At 40.4% G+C, this 17905-nt stretch overlaps 1 protein-coding gene across 7 annotated transcripts in view; it reads right to left on the bottom strand.

Moving 5' to 3' along the window:
- The window catches only part of LOC127572673 (sodium/potassium/calcium exchanger 2-like), a 193961-nt gene extending 181980 nt beyond the window's left edge, over positions 1–11981 (bottom strand). For 4 of the 7 annotated variants that reach the window (XM_052020181.1, XM_052020180.1, XM_052020179.1 and 1 more), the window contains exons 1-2: positions 11845–11981; positions 9086–10222 (exon numbers count right to left, since the gene is read on the bottom strand). In XM_052020181.1, coding sequence (XP_051876141.1) covers positions 9086–10030 — 945 coding nt within the window. In that variant the 5' untranslated portion in view covers positions 10031–10222; positions 11845–11981. Of the gene's footprint in view, positions 1–9085; positions 10223–10387; positions 10439–11105; positions 11230–11844 lie in introns of those variants that run through there. The other 3 variants (XM_052020176.1, XM_052020182.1, XM_052020177.1) reach the window with 3 other exon arrangements.
- Positions 11982–17905: the final 5924 nt, after the last annotated feature.

Raw genomic sequence — 17905 nt, forward strand, 5'->3', positions numbered from 1 at the left:
ATTCTACATATTGATATAATTCTATAAATATCAAACGTATTGTTAAAATCTGTCAAAATGTGAAGAGCAAAGCACTGATTGTCTTATCTGACTGCCCCATTTAGACAATGAAGACTGCAGGATGTAAAGTATTTGGAAGTCCACATGGACATTTCTAATGTGTTTACAATCAATGGTGGTGCAAATAAACTGACTAAATTAGAGCCCAATCCCCATTGCTAATACAAAAGCCATTCATGCAAACAGTATTCAATGACTGATAAACACCAGTATCATTATTAAAATTAAATAAAAACCCAAAAGCCTGATATTGCTGGAAGTCTGGGCTACTTATTGCCGCTGATGGTCTATAGCCACCAATTCACTGAAAATATATTGCACTGGTCTGTCTCTAATGCGAGGAATCCTCTTTCAGTTATCCAAGTTTTGGAGGAAGATTGTCATTTAAAAATACTTAAATTTGCTTCAATCAAATCCTTCCGTCATACTCCCAGTCTGTTAAAAAGGTGTTATTTACTTATTTCTTCTTGTATTCAAAGCAGATTCAAATATCTTGCACCCTTCAGTCTTCAGAAGCTAAATGGGACAGTCGGGTAAGATGACTTGCACTTTGCCCAAAATACACGAGAGCACTCATGTGTTAAAATGGATGAAGTAAATGGATAATTAGAATTTTTTGACTGATATAAGCAACTGCCTATTTTAAACATGCTGGGAATTGTATTTCCCTACGGAAGCCATCAATACATATTTTCTTCAAGCAGCAACAGGTGTAAGTAAAAAATTAATAACTCAATGCTCAACACTTTGAACTTTAAATTCGAATAAAAATGATTGTTGGGATGCAAATAAAGAAAAGTGCTGACCACGTTACGGAAGCCAACTCAGGAACCAAAATATTAGAGGAAGAGTTACACTTCACATGTCCGTTTTTCTTCTAGGTGATGAGTGTCCTGCTGTACGTTTTAGATAAATCCTTATGTTCAAATGGTTTAATATCATTCATGATAAAAGCACAGACAATGCTGGAAATCTGAATTCAAAATCTTATGAAAAATGCAGCAGTGAAGGAAGGGAATCAAGATGAAAAACACTGATCTCTGAAGAGAGGTTATTGGCCCAAAACATTCATTCTTTCTTTCTCTGCATACAACTTAAGCATTTATATCAAATTATTTTATTTGGTAACGCTGGCCTGTTCTTAATTGTCTGCTGCAGCACACCAGAAATAAGAAATTTCAGGATTGTAATGTTATAGAGTCACAGAGCACTACAGCATAGAAACAGGCCCTTTGGCCCATCTAGTCCATGCCAGCCTGGTTTTCTGCCTGGTCCCATCTACCTGCACCCACACCATAGCCCTCCATACCTCTCTCATCCATGCATCTATCCAAACTTCTCTTAAATGTTACAGTTTAACCTGCTTCCACCACTTCCGCTGGCAGCTCATTCCACACACGCACCACCCGCTGAGTGTAGTTTCCCCTCAGATTCCCTTTAAATATTTCACCTTAAACCTATGACCTCTAGTTCTATTCTCACCCAACCTGAGAGGAAAAAGCCTGCATGTATTCACCCTATCTATACCCCTCATAATTTTGTATACCTCTATAAGATCTCCTCTCATTCTCCTGCTCTCCAGGGAATAAAGTCCTAATCCATTCAACCTTTCCCTATAACTCAAGTCCTCAAGTCCCAGCAACATCCGTGTAAGTTTTCTCTGCACTCTTCCAAGATTATTGATATTCTTGTAGGTAGGTGACCAGAACTGCACACAATACTCTAAGTTTGGCTTCACCAACGTCTTACACAACTTCAACAAAACATCCCAACTCCTGTACTGAATGCCCTGATTTACGAAGGCCAATGTGTCAAAAACTCTCTTTACGACCCCATCTACCTGTGATGCCATTTTCAATGAATTATGGATATGTATTCCCAGGTCCCTTTGTTCTACCGTACAACTCAGTGCCCTACCATTCACTGTGCAAGTCTTACCCTGGTTTGTCCTCCCAATGTGCATCACCTCACACTTGTCTGCATTAAATTCCATCTGCCATTTTTCAGCCCATTTTCCCAGCTGGTCCAGATCACTTTGCAAGCTTTGATAGCCTTCCTTGCTGTCCACTATGCCCCCGATCTTGGTGTCATCCACAAATTTGCTGATCCAGTTTACCGGGCAGGCATGGTAGTGTAGCGGTTAGCTTAATGCTTTTACAGCGCCAGCGACCCGGGTTTGATTCTGGCCACTGTAAGGAGTTTGTACGTTCTCCCCATGTCTGCGTGGGTTTCCTCCAGGTGCTCCGGTTTCCTCCCACATTCCAAAGACGTACAGATTAGGAAGTTGTGGGCATGCTATGTTGGTGCTGGAAGCGTGGCGACACTTGCGGGCTGCCCCCAGAACACTCTACGCAAAAAGTAGTATTTTTCTGTGTGTTTCGATGTACATGTGACTAATAAAGATATCTTATCTTATCACATTATCACCTAAATCATTAATACAGATGATAAACAACAATGGTCCCACTAGTCACAGGCCTCTAATCAGAGAGACAACCACCTACTACCATTCACTGGCTTCTTCTGCTATAGCCAATGTTGAATCCAATTGATTACTTCATCCTGAATGCCAAGCGACTTAACTTTCTTGTCCAGCCTCCCATGTGGGACTTTGTCAAAGGCCTTGCTAAATTCCACACAGACGACATCCACCACCTTCCCTTGATCAAACCTTCCTGGTAACCTCCCCGAAAAACTCTTTAAGATTGGTTAGACATGACCAGCCACACACAAAGCCATGTTGGCTATCCCTAATCCGGACCTGTCTATCCAAATACTTATATGTCCTGTCCCTCAGAATACCTTCCAATAACTTACCCACAACTGACATCAAGCTCACCGGCCTATAATTTCCCAGTTTATTCTTAGAACGTTACTTAAACAATGGAACAACATTAGCTATCCTCCAGTCCTCCGGCACCTCACCCATGGTTAAGGACATTCTAAATATCTCTGCCAGGACCCCTGCAATTTCTGCACTAGCCTCCCACAAGGTCTGAGGGGAACCTCACGAGGCCCTGGCAATTTATCCACCCTAATTCACCTCAAGACAGCAAGCACCTCTTCTTCTGTAATCCGGATATGGTCCATGACCTCACTCCTCTTTTTTCTCAGTTCTATAGACTATGTATCTGTCTCTTGAGTAAATACAGATGCAAAAAATTAATTTAAGATCTCCCCCATCTCTTTCAGCTCCACACATAGATGACCATGCTGATCTTCAAGAGAACCAATTTTGTCCCTTACTATCCTTTTGGTCTTAATATAGCTATAGAAACCCTTGGAATTCTCTTTTACCTTGTCTGCCAGAAGAACCTCATGTCCTCTTTCAGCCTTCCTGATTTCTCTCAAGTGTTCTCTTGTACTTCATATACTCCTCAAGCACCTCATTTGATCCGAACTGCCTATACCTGATATGCGCCATCTTCTTTTTCTTTATCTGGGCCTCAATATCCTTCGATAACCAAGGTTCCCTAAATCTGTTAGCCTTGCCTTTTATTCCAACAGGAACATACAAATTCTGTACTCTCAGTATTTCGCTTTTGAAGGTCTCCCACTTAACAGGCACCTCTTTGCTGGAAAACAACCTATCCCAATGCACGCCTGCCAGATCCCTTCTGATGCCCTCAAAATTGGCCTTCCTGCAATTTAGAATTTAAACCCTAGGACCAGTCCTATTCTTCTACATAATTACCTTGAAACTAATGGAATCATGATCACTAGACCCTAAGTGTCCCCCTACACACACTTCTGTCATCTGCCCTGTCTCATTCCCTAACAGGAGGTCCAGTATCGTGCTCTCTCTAGTTGGGACCTCTACATATTGATTAAGGAAACTTTCCTGAACACATTTGACAAACTCTATCCCATCCAGTCCTTTTACAGTATGGGAGTCCCAGTCAATATGTGGAAAGCTAAAATCAGCTACTATCACAACTTTGTATTTCCTGCAACTGTCTGCTATCTGTCTACAAATTTGCTCCTCTAAATCTTGCTGACTATTGGGAGGTCTATAATATAGTCCCATTAACGCGGTCATCCTTTTTTATTCCTCAGTTCCACCCAAACTGCCCCAGTAGTCCAGCCGTCCAGTATGTCCTCTCTGAGCACTGCCGTGACATTTTCCCTGATGAGTAATATCTCCCCTATCATGTCTAAAACAACAGAACCCCAGAACATTGATCTGCCAGCCCTGTCCCTCCTGCAACCAGGTCTCACTAATGACTACAACATTATAATTCCACGTATGGATCCACGCTCCAAGTTCATCTGCCTTACCTACGATACCCCTTGCATTGAAATAGACGCAACTCAGAGCATTAGTCCCACCATGCTCAACCTTTCGGTTTCCATCTTTGCTTGTAGTCTTAACATCTACTTTCCTCACAGCCTCTCCACTTGCTGCCCTGCCATTCTGGTTCCCACCCCCCTGCAACTCTAGTTTAAAACCACCCCATACCCCCCCAAAGCAGCACTAGCAAACTTTTATAAAGATATTGACAAAGAACATCTTCATTCTTTTGTTTTATAATATTAACAGATCTCTATGTCTTTTCTATGTAAACTGAACCACTGTATATTGTGAAGATGTTCAAGGCATTCATAAAATTTCCAATAAATGAATTTAAATCTTGTACCACAAATATTCAGGCAATTATGAACAAGTCCTGGCAATGTAAAAGAGCAACTGGACATTTTGAAAAAGCAATGTGAAAAAGCCAAAGACAAAAGTTATGAACAAAGTGGCGAATTTGAACATGTATATGCAACAGATTGATAGCAGTTTTAAATTAAATTTGCTCAGTCACTAGGTTTTAACTAGTAACTCTAAGATTCATACCACCCGTTCTGTGCTCCTTTCCAGCATTAATCACTAAGCAACAGCGGCAACCAGAACCTCTTCTGAGCAGATGCTGGTAAACTGTCAATCACATTTTTCAAACCCTCAGGAGAACATTTTAGTAATTCAGCATAAACTTCAAAAGCAGCAATTACACATGGAGTTTAACATGGACAATTCTAAACCTATGTTCAGATACTGCACGACTTATAGATCATTGATTTTTAAAGATTAAAAAAAAACATTTGATCTAGTCAGATTAGATCAGGAGCATTCAGACAGTGCTTCACAAGTGCCTCCAGTAAACAGGAAGCCTTCTAAACATATAAACATTAGACAGTGCCTCACACACTCAGTTTGTTGCCCTTAAGGAAGCTATAAATTTCAAAATCCATTTCTCAAATTCACTTAATCTTTGTCTCTGACCTTGCACAAACACCCCCTCACCCGTCACTGCTGCAAAGTTCTCACTGATGTTAAAACTAAAGTTCATAGTTAATGCAGCAAAAGTAGCACCCAGCTAATGATTCGCATGCACTCAGAAATAAATTTGCACTTATACCATATCATTACTGCACACAGGAGGTACATTGTTTGCAAAAGCTCACTGTATATACAGTTTTGTTCAAAGTTTTGGAGATTATGCCTCTAGCCTCACCAGATATGTTGTACTACTTTCAACAATGAGTGTCTGATTGTTAATGTACATGTCTGGGAAACACCAATTACAAGGCATGTATCAAATTCTCAGAAAGTGGGATAGAGTCATATTGATTCACATTTTTGGATCGTGAGAGCTCTGAACAGACTCCCATCCACTAACCAATGTTTCTTCCTACCAAACTGTGTGCAAATCAGTGGTATGAAAAATTGGAGTATCAAGGTTCATGACTAGTAGAACAGTTTAAAGAAGAGTATTTACAGAAGATGCCAAACTAGAAAAGTTGGTAGGACCAGAAAACCAGATTAAAGAAAAACTGTTGTACTTGTTTGTATATTGGGACAAGGGTTGCAACGCAACCCCAAATAATAAATGACTAACAATAATCATCTTGCAAGTGCTCAGTTGGAAGTATCAACATGAATGCAGCATAGTTAATTGCCCCTAAGCATCAGAACTAAATTCAGCTTCCATTCAATGCAAGGTTTGCTGATCAGCAAAAGGGAAAGATATTAATGAGTAAATTACTGATCTGCTTCGTCAAACTCAGTTTTCTATATGTTGTCATGGCATGGTCTGGAATTGCACAAGGCACAGTGCATGCAGGAGCCAGGATGAGAGTTTATATTGTAATTCCTCAGAGGGAGCTATTCACCTCAGCTGTATGGTCAAGGGACACATTTATCTATAAGAGGAAAAGGAAAATTAGAAGATGCAATTTAACAAACAATTAGCTTCCCTTTTCGATACCACAAATACAGCTGCTGCAACCCAGATGGAAGCCAAAACATAGCCTTAAGCAATTATTCCCATACACCAAATATGACACTGTAATCAAAGTCACTACCACTATCCACCTGCTCCACAAGCGTTAACTACTTATCCATTCACATATTCCACATTTAACATCACTACAAAAAAATGGCAGGAAAGTACCTCACCTAAAACTGCATGCAAAACTATTAATACAACAGGATGTATGATTTCCAGAATGCAAAAATTGCGATAGGACAAACTACAATTCTTTTTTTTAAAAGTTTCATTTCCCTGAAAACTTTTGGAAAACGAGTCTTTTAACTAGCAGGATTATCGCAAAAGCTAAAATTAAGGAAAAATACATATATATTTTCAAGTCACAGAACCTCTGCAAATTTTGTCAGTTATTTATAAAGTAAATGTAGATCTAAAAGATACACTAAGTGCTAATTTACTGTGTTTCCAGATGTGTTACATTTATATAATACGGCCTGAATATATTCTGTATTATCAAAGTAATATTTTAGGTGCTGTCATAACGTTAGCAATATGGCAAACAATTCTGATAACTCCTGATAAGACCATTTCATACTAAATCAAAATATGCACATCTACAAAAGTGTCAGGGTGGCTGGCCTTCATTACAACATTTTCTACTTCCACAGTTTACTTCCACAGAGTATATGCAAATTGCAGAGATCAAAATGACTATTTTCCTTTTAATGATGGAGATTAGATGTTAGTACTCAATACTAATGACATCTTAGGAGACTGTATCAGAATGCTAAGGAGAAAAGAAATAACCATTTCTGCTCTTTTGGTGTATATGCCACACAATCCACAAACCAGTTATTACTGTGCCATCTGCAAAGTTTATATATTAATCATTTGATAATTAGCATTGATCAAAATAAATCTAACTCCTATGCTTGTCTCGTTCTTTTGTGTTGTACAGGAGTACCAATAGAACGAATGCCAATGAAATGTTGGCACATGCTGCTATCTATCACAAGGATCTTTATCTGTCACAATGGATCCTACAGATTTAAGCGTCACTCAGCTCCAACCACTGTAGAGTATTCATTTTTCATACTGTGTTACTCGATTGTATACACACTTGCTCTGCATCTTTGCAAAATTAGAGAATTAAGAGAGGTTTGGGAGCTTGGTTCTGCACTATGGCAAGATTTGGGCTTACTCCCATGATTCTCCAGTTTAGTAATCACAATGTTATTTGTTAGATCAAAGTTGCAAGCAAAGAGCAATTGCTTTCCTTCAATGCATCATCATAATGAACAGAAAGCTGAAACCAAAGGCTGGAGAAAGGAAAGATTAGAAATAGAATAGAAATATTAACATAATGGTATGCCATAAACAAAACAAAAAATACTGCAAAATTAAAATAGTGGAAGAAAACCCAATGGAAATGAGCTCCGATAATTTCCTTTCCTGGCAGACCGTAGTGACCATTGCATGCCTTGTGCATTTGATGGCTTCAGAAAAGACATTTTGTACATGAACTTTTCCAATCTAATCAGGTATAATTTAATAAACCTTTTTAAGAAGAACATATGGTGAGCATTGAGGTGAATTTTGATAGATACACCTCTATAAATGTTTTAAGCATTATTTTAAAGTAATAGAGAAAGTAAAAACTGGAAACTAGGCTTATTTACTTCCTGTGAATTGTACACTTGGAAATTTCTGTGCAAGAAATGGATCAGTTATGGGAAACAAAGACAATACCAAGCAGTCTTCAGATGTGGTGCAATGGATAGAACAGAGCTCCTGCCATCTTCTCAAACTTTTGTTGGAAACTGATTGCTCTCTACTGTTACCCCTGTGCCATTATACTTAACCCATGATAATTAATGCTGTGGACATCAAGGGATCAATCAGTCCTGTGTAGTAACACCCAGCCCCCTTTATTCAGATTTGATTTCATAAATGTATTGCGTAAGTGTTCTTAAAGAAATGTACTAATTACAATTAACCTACTGTACGGAGTGCTTCAATTTAGATTCCTGTAATTGTAACTAATTATTCAGAGCAGACCTAGCTTTTGGATCCATACCAAATATATAAACTAACTGGTTAAAATTGCGGCAACTTCTACGAACTGGCAATTTGATGCAACGTTTTCAATTTTAGTTATGCTCTTACTATTACAAATCGAACTTCATTTTTATTTAGGTAACAGCACAAACCAATGCACCAGAATCAGAACACTTAATTTAAAGCAAGACAGACCTCATGAAATGACATAGTAAGTGTGCTGCCAGCTTAGTCTTGCATGGGCTGAATAGAGCTTATCTAAAATGCTTTAGGCCAAAATATCTTTCCTCCACCCAGTGATTTAGTCCATCTATAAATACAGTTGATATGCTTCAAAATGTCCTGTTATATTATACATACAATATGGATATGAGAGACTTGATTGTGTTGTAATGTCTGCTGTCCATTTGAAGAATCTTTCAATTAAATGTTCAGTCCTTCTCTCTCCAGTGTCCAAATAATTATTAGCAACTATAGCCATGCAAGACCCTTTCTCATGTTTGACAAAGGATCTTTGACCTTTAACATTTACACTGTTTCTCTTTCTGCAGACGCTGTCTGAACTGTGGAGAGTTCTCAGCATTTTTGTTTTTATTTCAGATTTCTAGCATCTGCAGTTTTTTTTCCCCAGCACACAGGACCTTTGAGATTACGGACAGCCATTCCTTACTCCTTTTACCCGAAATCAATTTATAAAATAAAACCACACGTACCTTTTCGTCACCGTCTGTTGCAGTCGCCTCTACCACTTTGTTCCTGTTTAATTTCTTTTTCATCCACTTTTCAATCTGAATGTTGAACTTCATGAAGATCACGTAGCTTCCATAGCCTGCCAACAAAATCACACTCTCCCACCAAGAGATGGCGTTATCCAGGAAGAAAACTATGAGCAAAATCAGGTCAAGAATATAAAAGGACACATCTCTGAACAGTGGCCACCAGGTAAGGTGCAGAATTTCTTTGGAGAATATAGCACACATCCCGATTACAAACAGGATGTTGAACACTGCAGAACCCACTATGGTCCCAATCCCAACGTTGCTGCGAGATATAAAAACTCCTATTAAAGAAGTGAAGAGTTCTGGGGCTGAGCCACCAGCTGCCATAAAAGTTGCCCCCGCCACATCATCCGATATTTTCAGTTTATCAATGATTACTGTCAATGACGGTACAAAAAACTCATCGCACACAATGGCTAAGGCTATGAACATGTAAATCATGCCTATGACGTGAAGAATGATAGCTCCTCTCCTTCGTTCCTCCAGTGAAAAGATCTCTCTAGGATATTCTCCAGAATTGGTGGCATTATTCTCAGAGGTCAGGGCTGCCGGCACTTGGTACCTTAGAGCAAGTTCAGACCTGGGGGTATAATTTTGAACCTTGGAAAATTTCTGCTTTTCCTCGAAACCCAGTAGAGTTCTGCGTTGGACCTGTGGTTCTGCTGAGTTGGTTGATGTCCAGGCGAAGGCACTGAATAAGATGGAGAACGTGCTGAGAGCCATTACACCGAGGCAAAAGCCCACAACTCGCGACAGCCTCAGCTTCCTCTTGGCCTGGTACCTGTGCTTTCGGAGAAACCGGGCATCCGGAGAAAGTTGTTGCCCTTCGCAGCACAGGCCCGTCTCCACAACTTCAGCACCCGAGTTCTTTGAATTCATGGCTGGTCTCTTCTCGACTTGATGGGAAAAGTTTTTTTTTAATTTGTTTTTAACGTTGAGTGTTTATTGCAGAATTCTTCATTCACTACCCGTCGTCATGATTTTGAGAAGAAAGTCGTATGAAAGCCAAATCATATTTTAAAACGAAGCTTGTATTCTGCTGGTGGCGGAATTGATGCGAGTCTTAACGTCCTACAAAACATAAAACAAAATGTAAATACCTGTATATATTGAGTTTTAATGGGCGATTATAACATTAGGCAGTTTTATAAATTTTAAGAGACATGCACAGTTGGATTTAACCCAATGATAAATTTACTTCAACATGCAGCAAGACTTGTCTTTGCGCTACGTTACCAGGAGCTGCGAGGACTGCAGTCTTACTCCCTAACGTTCTGGGTGAAGTCTGCCTCTCGTGTAGTAGCAGGAAGGGAGGGGAAAGAGGAAAATAATAATCTGCCGAGGCTCTGGCTTTTAATCACAGTCCAGTGACCCCTGCTGGTAAGAGGAGATGGGGCGAGACCAAGGTCCACTGCAATGGCCTTCATTTCCTTCATTCTATTATGACCCTTCTCCCATTTCGATGTCACAGTGGGAGAGCGGGTTGTCTCCACATCGTTTAGGAAAGGGGCTCCTTCATACTTTTAAAACCCAGAGACACAGGTTGCGCCTCGCTGTAAGGGCGTGTGGAAAGATGGTCATCGCTAAACGGGAACGGATGGGTGGGTGTTGGTTGGGTCGGTGTCTCCGAAGGTGTAGATGGCACCGTCTTTGGTCTCCCTCAAGCAGGAAAGGGGAGATATTCACCTGGGACAGCCGGAACTGCCCAGTCTCCGACCTCCTCCGGGGCATATGCACTAATACAATGAATGGGTTTCAAACAGGTCGGTTATTTCAGTCCTAGTTTCGGGAATGTTGACGTGGAACTGCAGCCTACCCAACCCTACCAAACCCTACCCAACAACAAGTTCACGGGGTCTTTGGAAAAGAAGGAATGAAAGCAGCCGCAGTCCGTAATTTAAATTCACGTTTAAGTACTTATAGCCCCCCCGGTAGGTAGCGAGTAATCTCCTACCCAGTGTCAACGAGCAGATAGGGAGAAGAAACCGCCGACAATTACAATTAGCTCTTTTAGTTTGCGTTCAATTAAGATTTGGTCCGACCCAGTAGCGGCAATCTGATTATAGTCTTAAATTACGGCAGATTAAAGGGATCCTTGCCCTTTTGTCTTTGACGAAAGATCAGAAGCGCAGGGGAGGTACAAATCAAACTGTGAATTTCAGCAATATTGCTCCGATTCACTGCGGGATAATTATTCAAGAAACAGTTTGGTGTCAAAGAACAAAGTCCGCAGCCTTAAGTCCCTTGATAGAATGGAAAGGGTTTTTGGTGATCATATTTTTAAAAAAATGAATCAGGTAAATAGCCAGCGAACTGTGTGCGGTTCATCTAACATTTCACAGTAACGTTTGCAAGCTTTTGCTAAAATGCGTGAGACACGACACACATGAAAATGTGTTCTGCAGTACATTTGTTAATCCTTGCCTACTTTGAATACCTCCGAGGCTCTGATCAACAGTGGCACTCACCTCCCCCAAATGCGGTTTTAACACGTACAGGTGATGCTTATAATGTTCTCCAAATCTGTACCTGTGTACAGATAACTACTCGTGAAAACAATCTTGCAAATCTTGATTTGACTTGGAAATTTTATTCTTAAAGTAGTGCAAATCCTAATGCATCAAGCATTGTTTTCATATAGATGCGAATTGGTACGTTTTCACAGAGTTTCCACTAGAAATAAAAAGGCTTACCGGGTTCAGTAGCAGCAGTTTGAGTTCGAATGCTGAGTCTCTTCACTGTCCTCTTCACATTGAACCGCTGCTGCGCTGCAGCCATCAGGAGGAGCTCCGGGACACTGGTAGCAGGCAGGATTCACACACACTATCAGTCAGACTCATCCTCCTTCACCAGCAGGTTTCATCCTCGGGAGACCACAGAAAGGGAGAGGAAGAGAGAGAGAGACATAATCTTAGTTTAAGACGCTGGTGTACCACGTGAGCACCATTTTATATGTGTCTGTATTTATACATTAAAATATATATTTCTTTCGCCATTTAGCTTTATTTCTCGGCCAATCTAAGGATAAAGCATCAGATAATCGAGAGGCTGGTCTTTTACACATAAACCGTAGTCATGGTTACCAACGCGGTATATTTGAATGCACAACGCAAAATAGATGAATGATTTTTTAAGCGCTAATTTCCAGAGGGAACTAGGGGTTATTTCTATGAAACTGAAAGTCGTTTGGAGTGAGTTTCTGCACCCGGAGATTCACCCGCGATCGAGGATCCAGCCACAGAGAATTCTCAGTGGAAGATTTCACGAGGAGATGCTCGGCGTATATTGCGTCAAATCCACTGGAAAATGCTTCTCAATGAATTGAACACAATCGAAAGATCTTTCGGTGGGTGTCAACATAACCTGCTGTTACAAAACAGCTGTTTAATAAAACAATACTGTCAACTTCATGTGTGATGTCGTTGGTTGTAAACGAGTTGGGGTTTATAAAAGTTTATATCTGCTATACTCGTGTGCCATCATTTATGGCACGTTTTGCGCATTCCTACGATGTTTGCCGACCACCAAGCAGTATTGCAGGCAAAACTTAACGTGATCAAACTCGTTCTTGTTTGCTGACTACACTGCATCAACTGTGGTTAGCAATCTATTATCCTGCAGCGACAGAACGGCTGCTGATTAGATAACTTGTCCAAGTCAGCTTGTTTTATTAATAGATAATTGTTTCTCTGTGAATGCGGATGAGATGGTCATGGGATGCAAAGCGGTGGGTCCAATGTTTCACGCGTATTTCTACAGCTCCCCCTCGATTCATCCGAGGTTTTTCTCTTGTATTTTTATTTGCTGAATGCATTTTGTCAACTGGTATTAGGCGCATGAAAAGGGAAGTGTGACCAGTGTCAGTATATATTGTACATTCACAAGAAATCTGCTCCCGGGTGAGGAGGGACAATGTGTCAAATGCATTGGTTACAAACTATTTAAAATGCAAATAATTTGGACAAACCATTGAACAAATACCACCAATGTTACTTTATCCATATGAACAGTACCATAAAATTTGGTGTACTTTTATAAAAAATTGCAAATAAGCCCTAAACCCTACTTTAACGTATAATGAATTGTGCATTTATCAATGGAAGAAAATATTATTTTGAACATTAAATTTTAACAATCTGTTAAATCTTCCAGTATTTCAATTAAAGGAAAGCATTTTGCAAAAGTAGATTTTGATTAAATACAGTTTCAGAATGTACCTTTAGCTTGTGAAATAGGCTAGATAAAATGTAATATGTAACATGGAAACACATTTTGCAGATTGTACTAAATTTGCCCTGGTCGTGGTTGCAAATTTTTTTCTCAAGCAGTTTTCTTCCTGCCCTTATAGAAAGCTTTGATCTTTATTTTGTTTCCCCTACTCATGGATAGTGATTTGTAGAAAAATAATTTTATTGGGCAGGAAAAGAAAACTTAAAGTAAGTCAAATCCTTGTCCTGAGAGTTGAAGATGCACTCTAGTCTCTCTACTGCTCACTGGGAACAGTTGCACTTGTGTATGCAGGTGGACAAGTGGTACTCCATCTCCAGGGACACCTGGGCACAACCATAGCTGTGGATGATCTGTTCATGGACAGCAGCCTGGATCTGGTGTCTTGGCCAGATCCAGGAGCAGGTCACACCCTGTGTCTCCCAGTGTTCAAAGACTGGGAGAGCAGCATGAGGTAGAAGTAGATGACAGAGCTGCTCTTTAAATAGTGGAAGAGGGATTTCGACCACTTGTACTCCATGTAGACATGGCTTCGAACAATAAGTGACCTTGAATTCTGCGAATCTACTTAATTATAAGGTTGCCCTCCACCGGGGTTCCCCATGTATTCTGCAAGGCAAGGTTGTAGACAAGGACATACCCCTGTGGTGGACCTGGACAATGAAGTGGAGGATATACAGTAGATGTCACTATAGGGAATAGTGATGGTGGAGTCAGGTGCCAACTGATCCTTTGGCATCTGGCTCCACCATCAGATAATCTAGATCCATTATCCTTCTCCACCTGCTTCTATATGCCCATCGTCCCTCTGGTTCCACCTATCACCTTCCAGCCTCTGTCTCTACCTTCCCCTTCCCCTTGCCTCCCCCCCCCCCACCCAGCTTCATCTGCCTAAGCCACTTGCTTCCCTTTTTTTTCCTTATCTGTTTCCGCCCATCACCCACCAGCCTCTGACTCTCAACTCCCCCCCCCCCGCACCTGGCTCCATCTGCCTATCGTCCCTCACCTCACCTGATTCCACCTATGACCTACTAGCCCCTGTCTCACCCCTTCCTCTCACTTTATATTGGCTATCTCCCCTCTACACTCCCAGTCCTGCTGCAGGGTCTTGACCCAAAATGTTGACCAGCCCTTTGCTTCCACAGATGCTGCTTGGGCTGCTGAGTCCCTGCAGAAGTTTGTTTTTCACTCCAGATTCCAGCATCTGCAGTCTCTTGTGTTGCCAACTGGTGCAAGAGAGTGAAATGTTTTTGTCTGTAATGCCTTGCATGCTCCTTGAATAACCAGGGTAATACCTGGAATCACCTAGAATTCAAGACCCACTATGTCTAATGTCCTTTTCTGTGAGCCATACAGCAATGGGATAGAAGTAAAGAAATCAGGCTTGGGCCAGAAGAAGAATTAACACTTCATGAGCTTGTTCTGTGATTTGTCTTCAAGGGATTAAAGAATTAATAAAACACAGTTTTACTGAAAACGGAAGTGTCAAGAGTACTTTATAACTCTTAATCATACATCCTAAACCTAAAGGTAACCACAAACCTCAACCACTGACATTTGTTCTAACCGATCATTACTGACTCTTTTGTAGTGCAGTGTGACTCAGTGACAGGCATTCTTTCCTCAGGGTTGGATTATGAGGTGGAATCCCAAACGAAGATTTGGGTTGAAAAAAATCTAGGCTTATACTTTAATGAATTACCAAGGGAGTGTTGTGCTAATGAAGTTCGGATGAGATGTTAAGTCATAGCCTAGTTACACTTCCTGGCAGATGTTAAAGATCTATGGAAGTATTTGGAATCAAAGCAGGAAAGTTATCCTGAGAATTCTGGCTCATTTTTTATACCTCGATCATGTGCCAGGATATATGATCAGAGACCATGGACTCTGGGATTAAATAATGGAAGGTTATCTCCTTTGAGATGTACCCCATAAACTGTGACTGATGATTTAGTTGTCATGGAAGGAAATCATTGGGTTAATCAATGATCTCTTGTAAACCCATTTGACGTGATTCAAATGTCAGGTAGAGGGCTAACAAAAGTAATGTTGCTGTACTTTGGAAGAGATGTTAAACGACAACCCTAGCTACCCTTCCTGATCCACACCACTATAGGGAAGAAAAGCAGGGAAGTTATCCAATGTTAATTGAGGTAGTATATTAGCTATGACAGAGCAAGAGAAGGATTTTCAAATAGTGTTATGGGGCTAACACCCACCCAGCAAACTAGAACAGACTGCTTTAGTTTATGTTCTCATACAATGAATGAGTTTTCCAAAATTGTTGCATTCTCTCTGTATGACACTGCTGTGTTATTTTAGATTGTAGGAACAAATTAGCATAATGCTACTACAGTGTCAGGTTCAATTCCGGCCACTGTCTGTAAGGAGTTTGTACGTTCTCCCCATGTCTGCATCGGTTTTCTTTGGGCGCTCCAGTTTCCTCCCACATTCCAAAGATGTAGGGGTTAGGAAGTTGTGGGCATGCTATGTTGGCGCCGGAAGCATGATGACACTTGTGGGCTGCCCCAGAATACTCTATGCAAAAGATGTATTTCGATGTGTGTTTTGATGTACATGTGACTAATAAAGATCTCTTATCTTACCTTATCTTAAAAATTCCTGTCAAACATTTGAGCCAATAATAGTTTGATTATGGGTTAGACTACACTTAAATGAAAATACGACAAGCAATTGCCATAAAGTGATATGAAAGGAAAATTAATGCTGATAAGCATCTCACCCAGATCGATTCTATGTGGAAGCTAGATGAAGTAATTAACCAGTGCAGTACAACTATAAAGTAGACTGAGGAATTAGTAATTTCCATGAATGATAATGCGTATAAAAGCATTTCTGAGATGACCAAGTTTTCTGTCCAAAGCTGCTGCAATTTCTCTGCAGTGCAGGAATTCTTATAACTGTTTCAAATACAAGCAGTCCCTGGGTTACACAAGGGATCCATTCCTTAAAATTGTCCATAAACTGATTTTCCTGTAAGTCAGAAATGAATAATTTCAATGAGGCTGAATTAATATGGACTTTTATTTTTTGTCTTCCCTTGTGTGGTTACAATGGTACAGAATCAGAATGTCTCACATCCAATGGCTAGTTTTAATGGTCTTAAAGTATAAATGGATGTTCCATTATTTGATAAAGTATTTTACAACTGTCAGTAGAAAAGACTGCCTTGTCAGTTCCCAAAGCAAATCTCTTAAGTGGCCTCCCACTGTGAACCAGCAGCTGCATTCTTAAAGACAGAGAGGTTACATGCAAACACTTTTGTTTGAAGACTGGTTGTCTTTTGAATTAACTAGCTGACATCTATATTCCATAACTCCTAAAGATGTTTACATTTTCTGTAACTAACTTTCCTATCTTGAAGAATTCTTAAAAAAATTTATGGGAGAGCTTGCATTCTCCCTAAGTCAGGTCTTCCACAACCTGGGGAGCCCCTATAGTGAATAGCTCAAAGGATGACAAATTTTAAAAAATGCTACATGAAATGTGCTGAATTTGGACACTTGCTGCTTTACACAGCTTCTGTGCATATATGCTCATCTATTTGGAAGACCAAATGATATTTGACAGACTTTAAGTTCCCAGCACTTGAAATAGACCCAAGGATTATAGTGGAAATCGTTTTCAGGGAAAATATGCAAGATCTTGAGGCCAGCAAAGATAATGGCTTTACCATCAATGAGGGTAGTATCTAATATTTATATTATATGATATGTTTATAAATGTATTTACTTTTAGAAACTAGATGTCCCTGACATGGGCAGCATTTGTTGTTCATCCCTAATTGCCCTGTGGTGCACTGCTATGGTCTTTCTGCTGAATGTGCTCCCACAGTGCTGTTGGTGAAGTAAGTTCCAGAATTTACACCCAGTGACAATGAAGGAACAGCAGTTTGTTTTTCCCATGCACCTGAAATCCTTGTCTTGGTGACAGAGATCACAAATTTGAGAGGTGCTATTAGACTAGCGTTGGTGAGTCACTTTATTGCATTTTGTAGAAAATATACAATATAACTATGGTCTGCTGCTTAGTGTGCTACATGGGACGATAATTAAACAAGCTGCTTTGTCCTTGATGGTGTTGAACTTCTTGAATGGTGTTGGAGCTGAACTTATCCAAGCAAGTGGAGAGTGTTTCATCATGCTCCTGACTTGTGTCTTGTAGGTGGCTGAAAGGCTTTGGGGCATCGGGTGAGTCAGTCACCATAGGGTACCTAACCTCTGACCTGCTCTTACATCAAGTTATGGATTTATACAACAAGCAATCACCTAGGCACACATTCAGGCAACGTCACTGAGAATACCATGCAATGCTAGCACTTCAGCTGCCTGCTGAATTGGGCTCACTACTGGTTTTACCATGATGGAATATTCACACCTCAGGCTATCTGTGCCAGTTCAGTTGCTACCATCCATAGAATCATTGAAAATTTATGGCACAAAAGAGGCCAACCAGTTCATGCTGCTTGCAAAGGAGCTACCCAACCTAATCCCACCTTCCAGCATT

Source organism: Pristis pectinata, chromosome 7, assembly GCF_009764475.1.
Source record: "Pristis pectinata isolate sPriPec2 chromosome 7, sPriPec2.1.pri, whole genome shotgun sequence".
NCBI lineage: Eukaryota > Metazoa > Chordata > Chondrichthyes > Rhinopristiformes > Pristidae > Pristis > Pristis pectinata.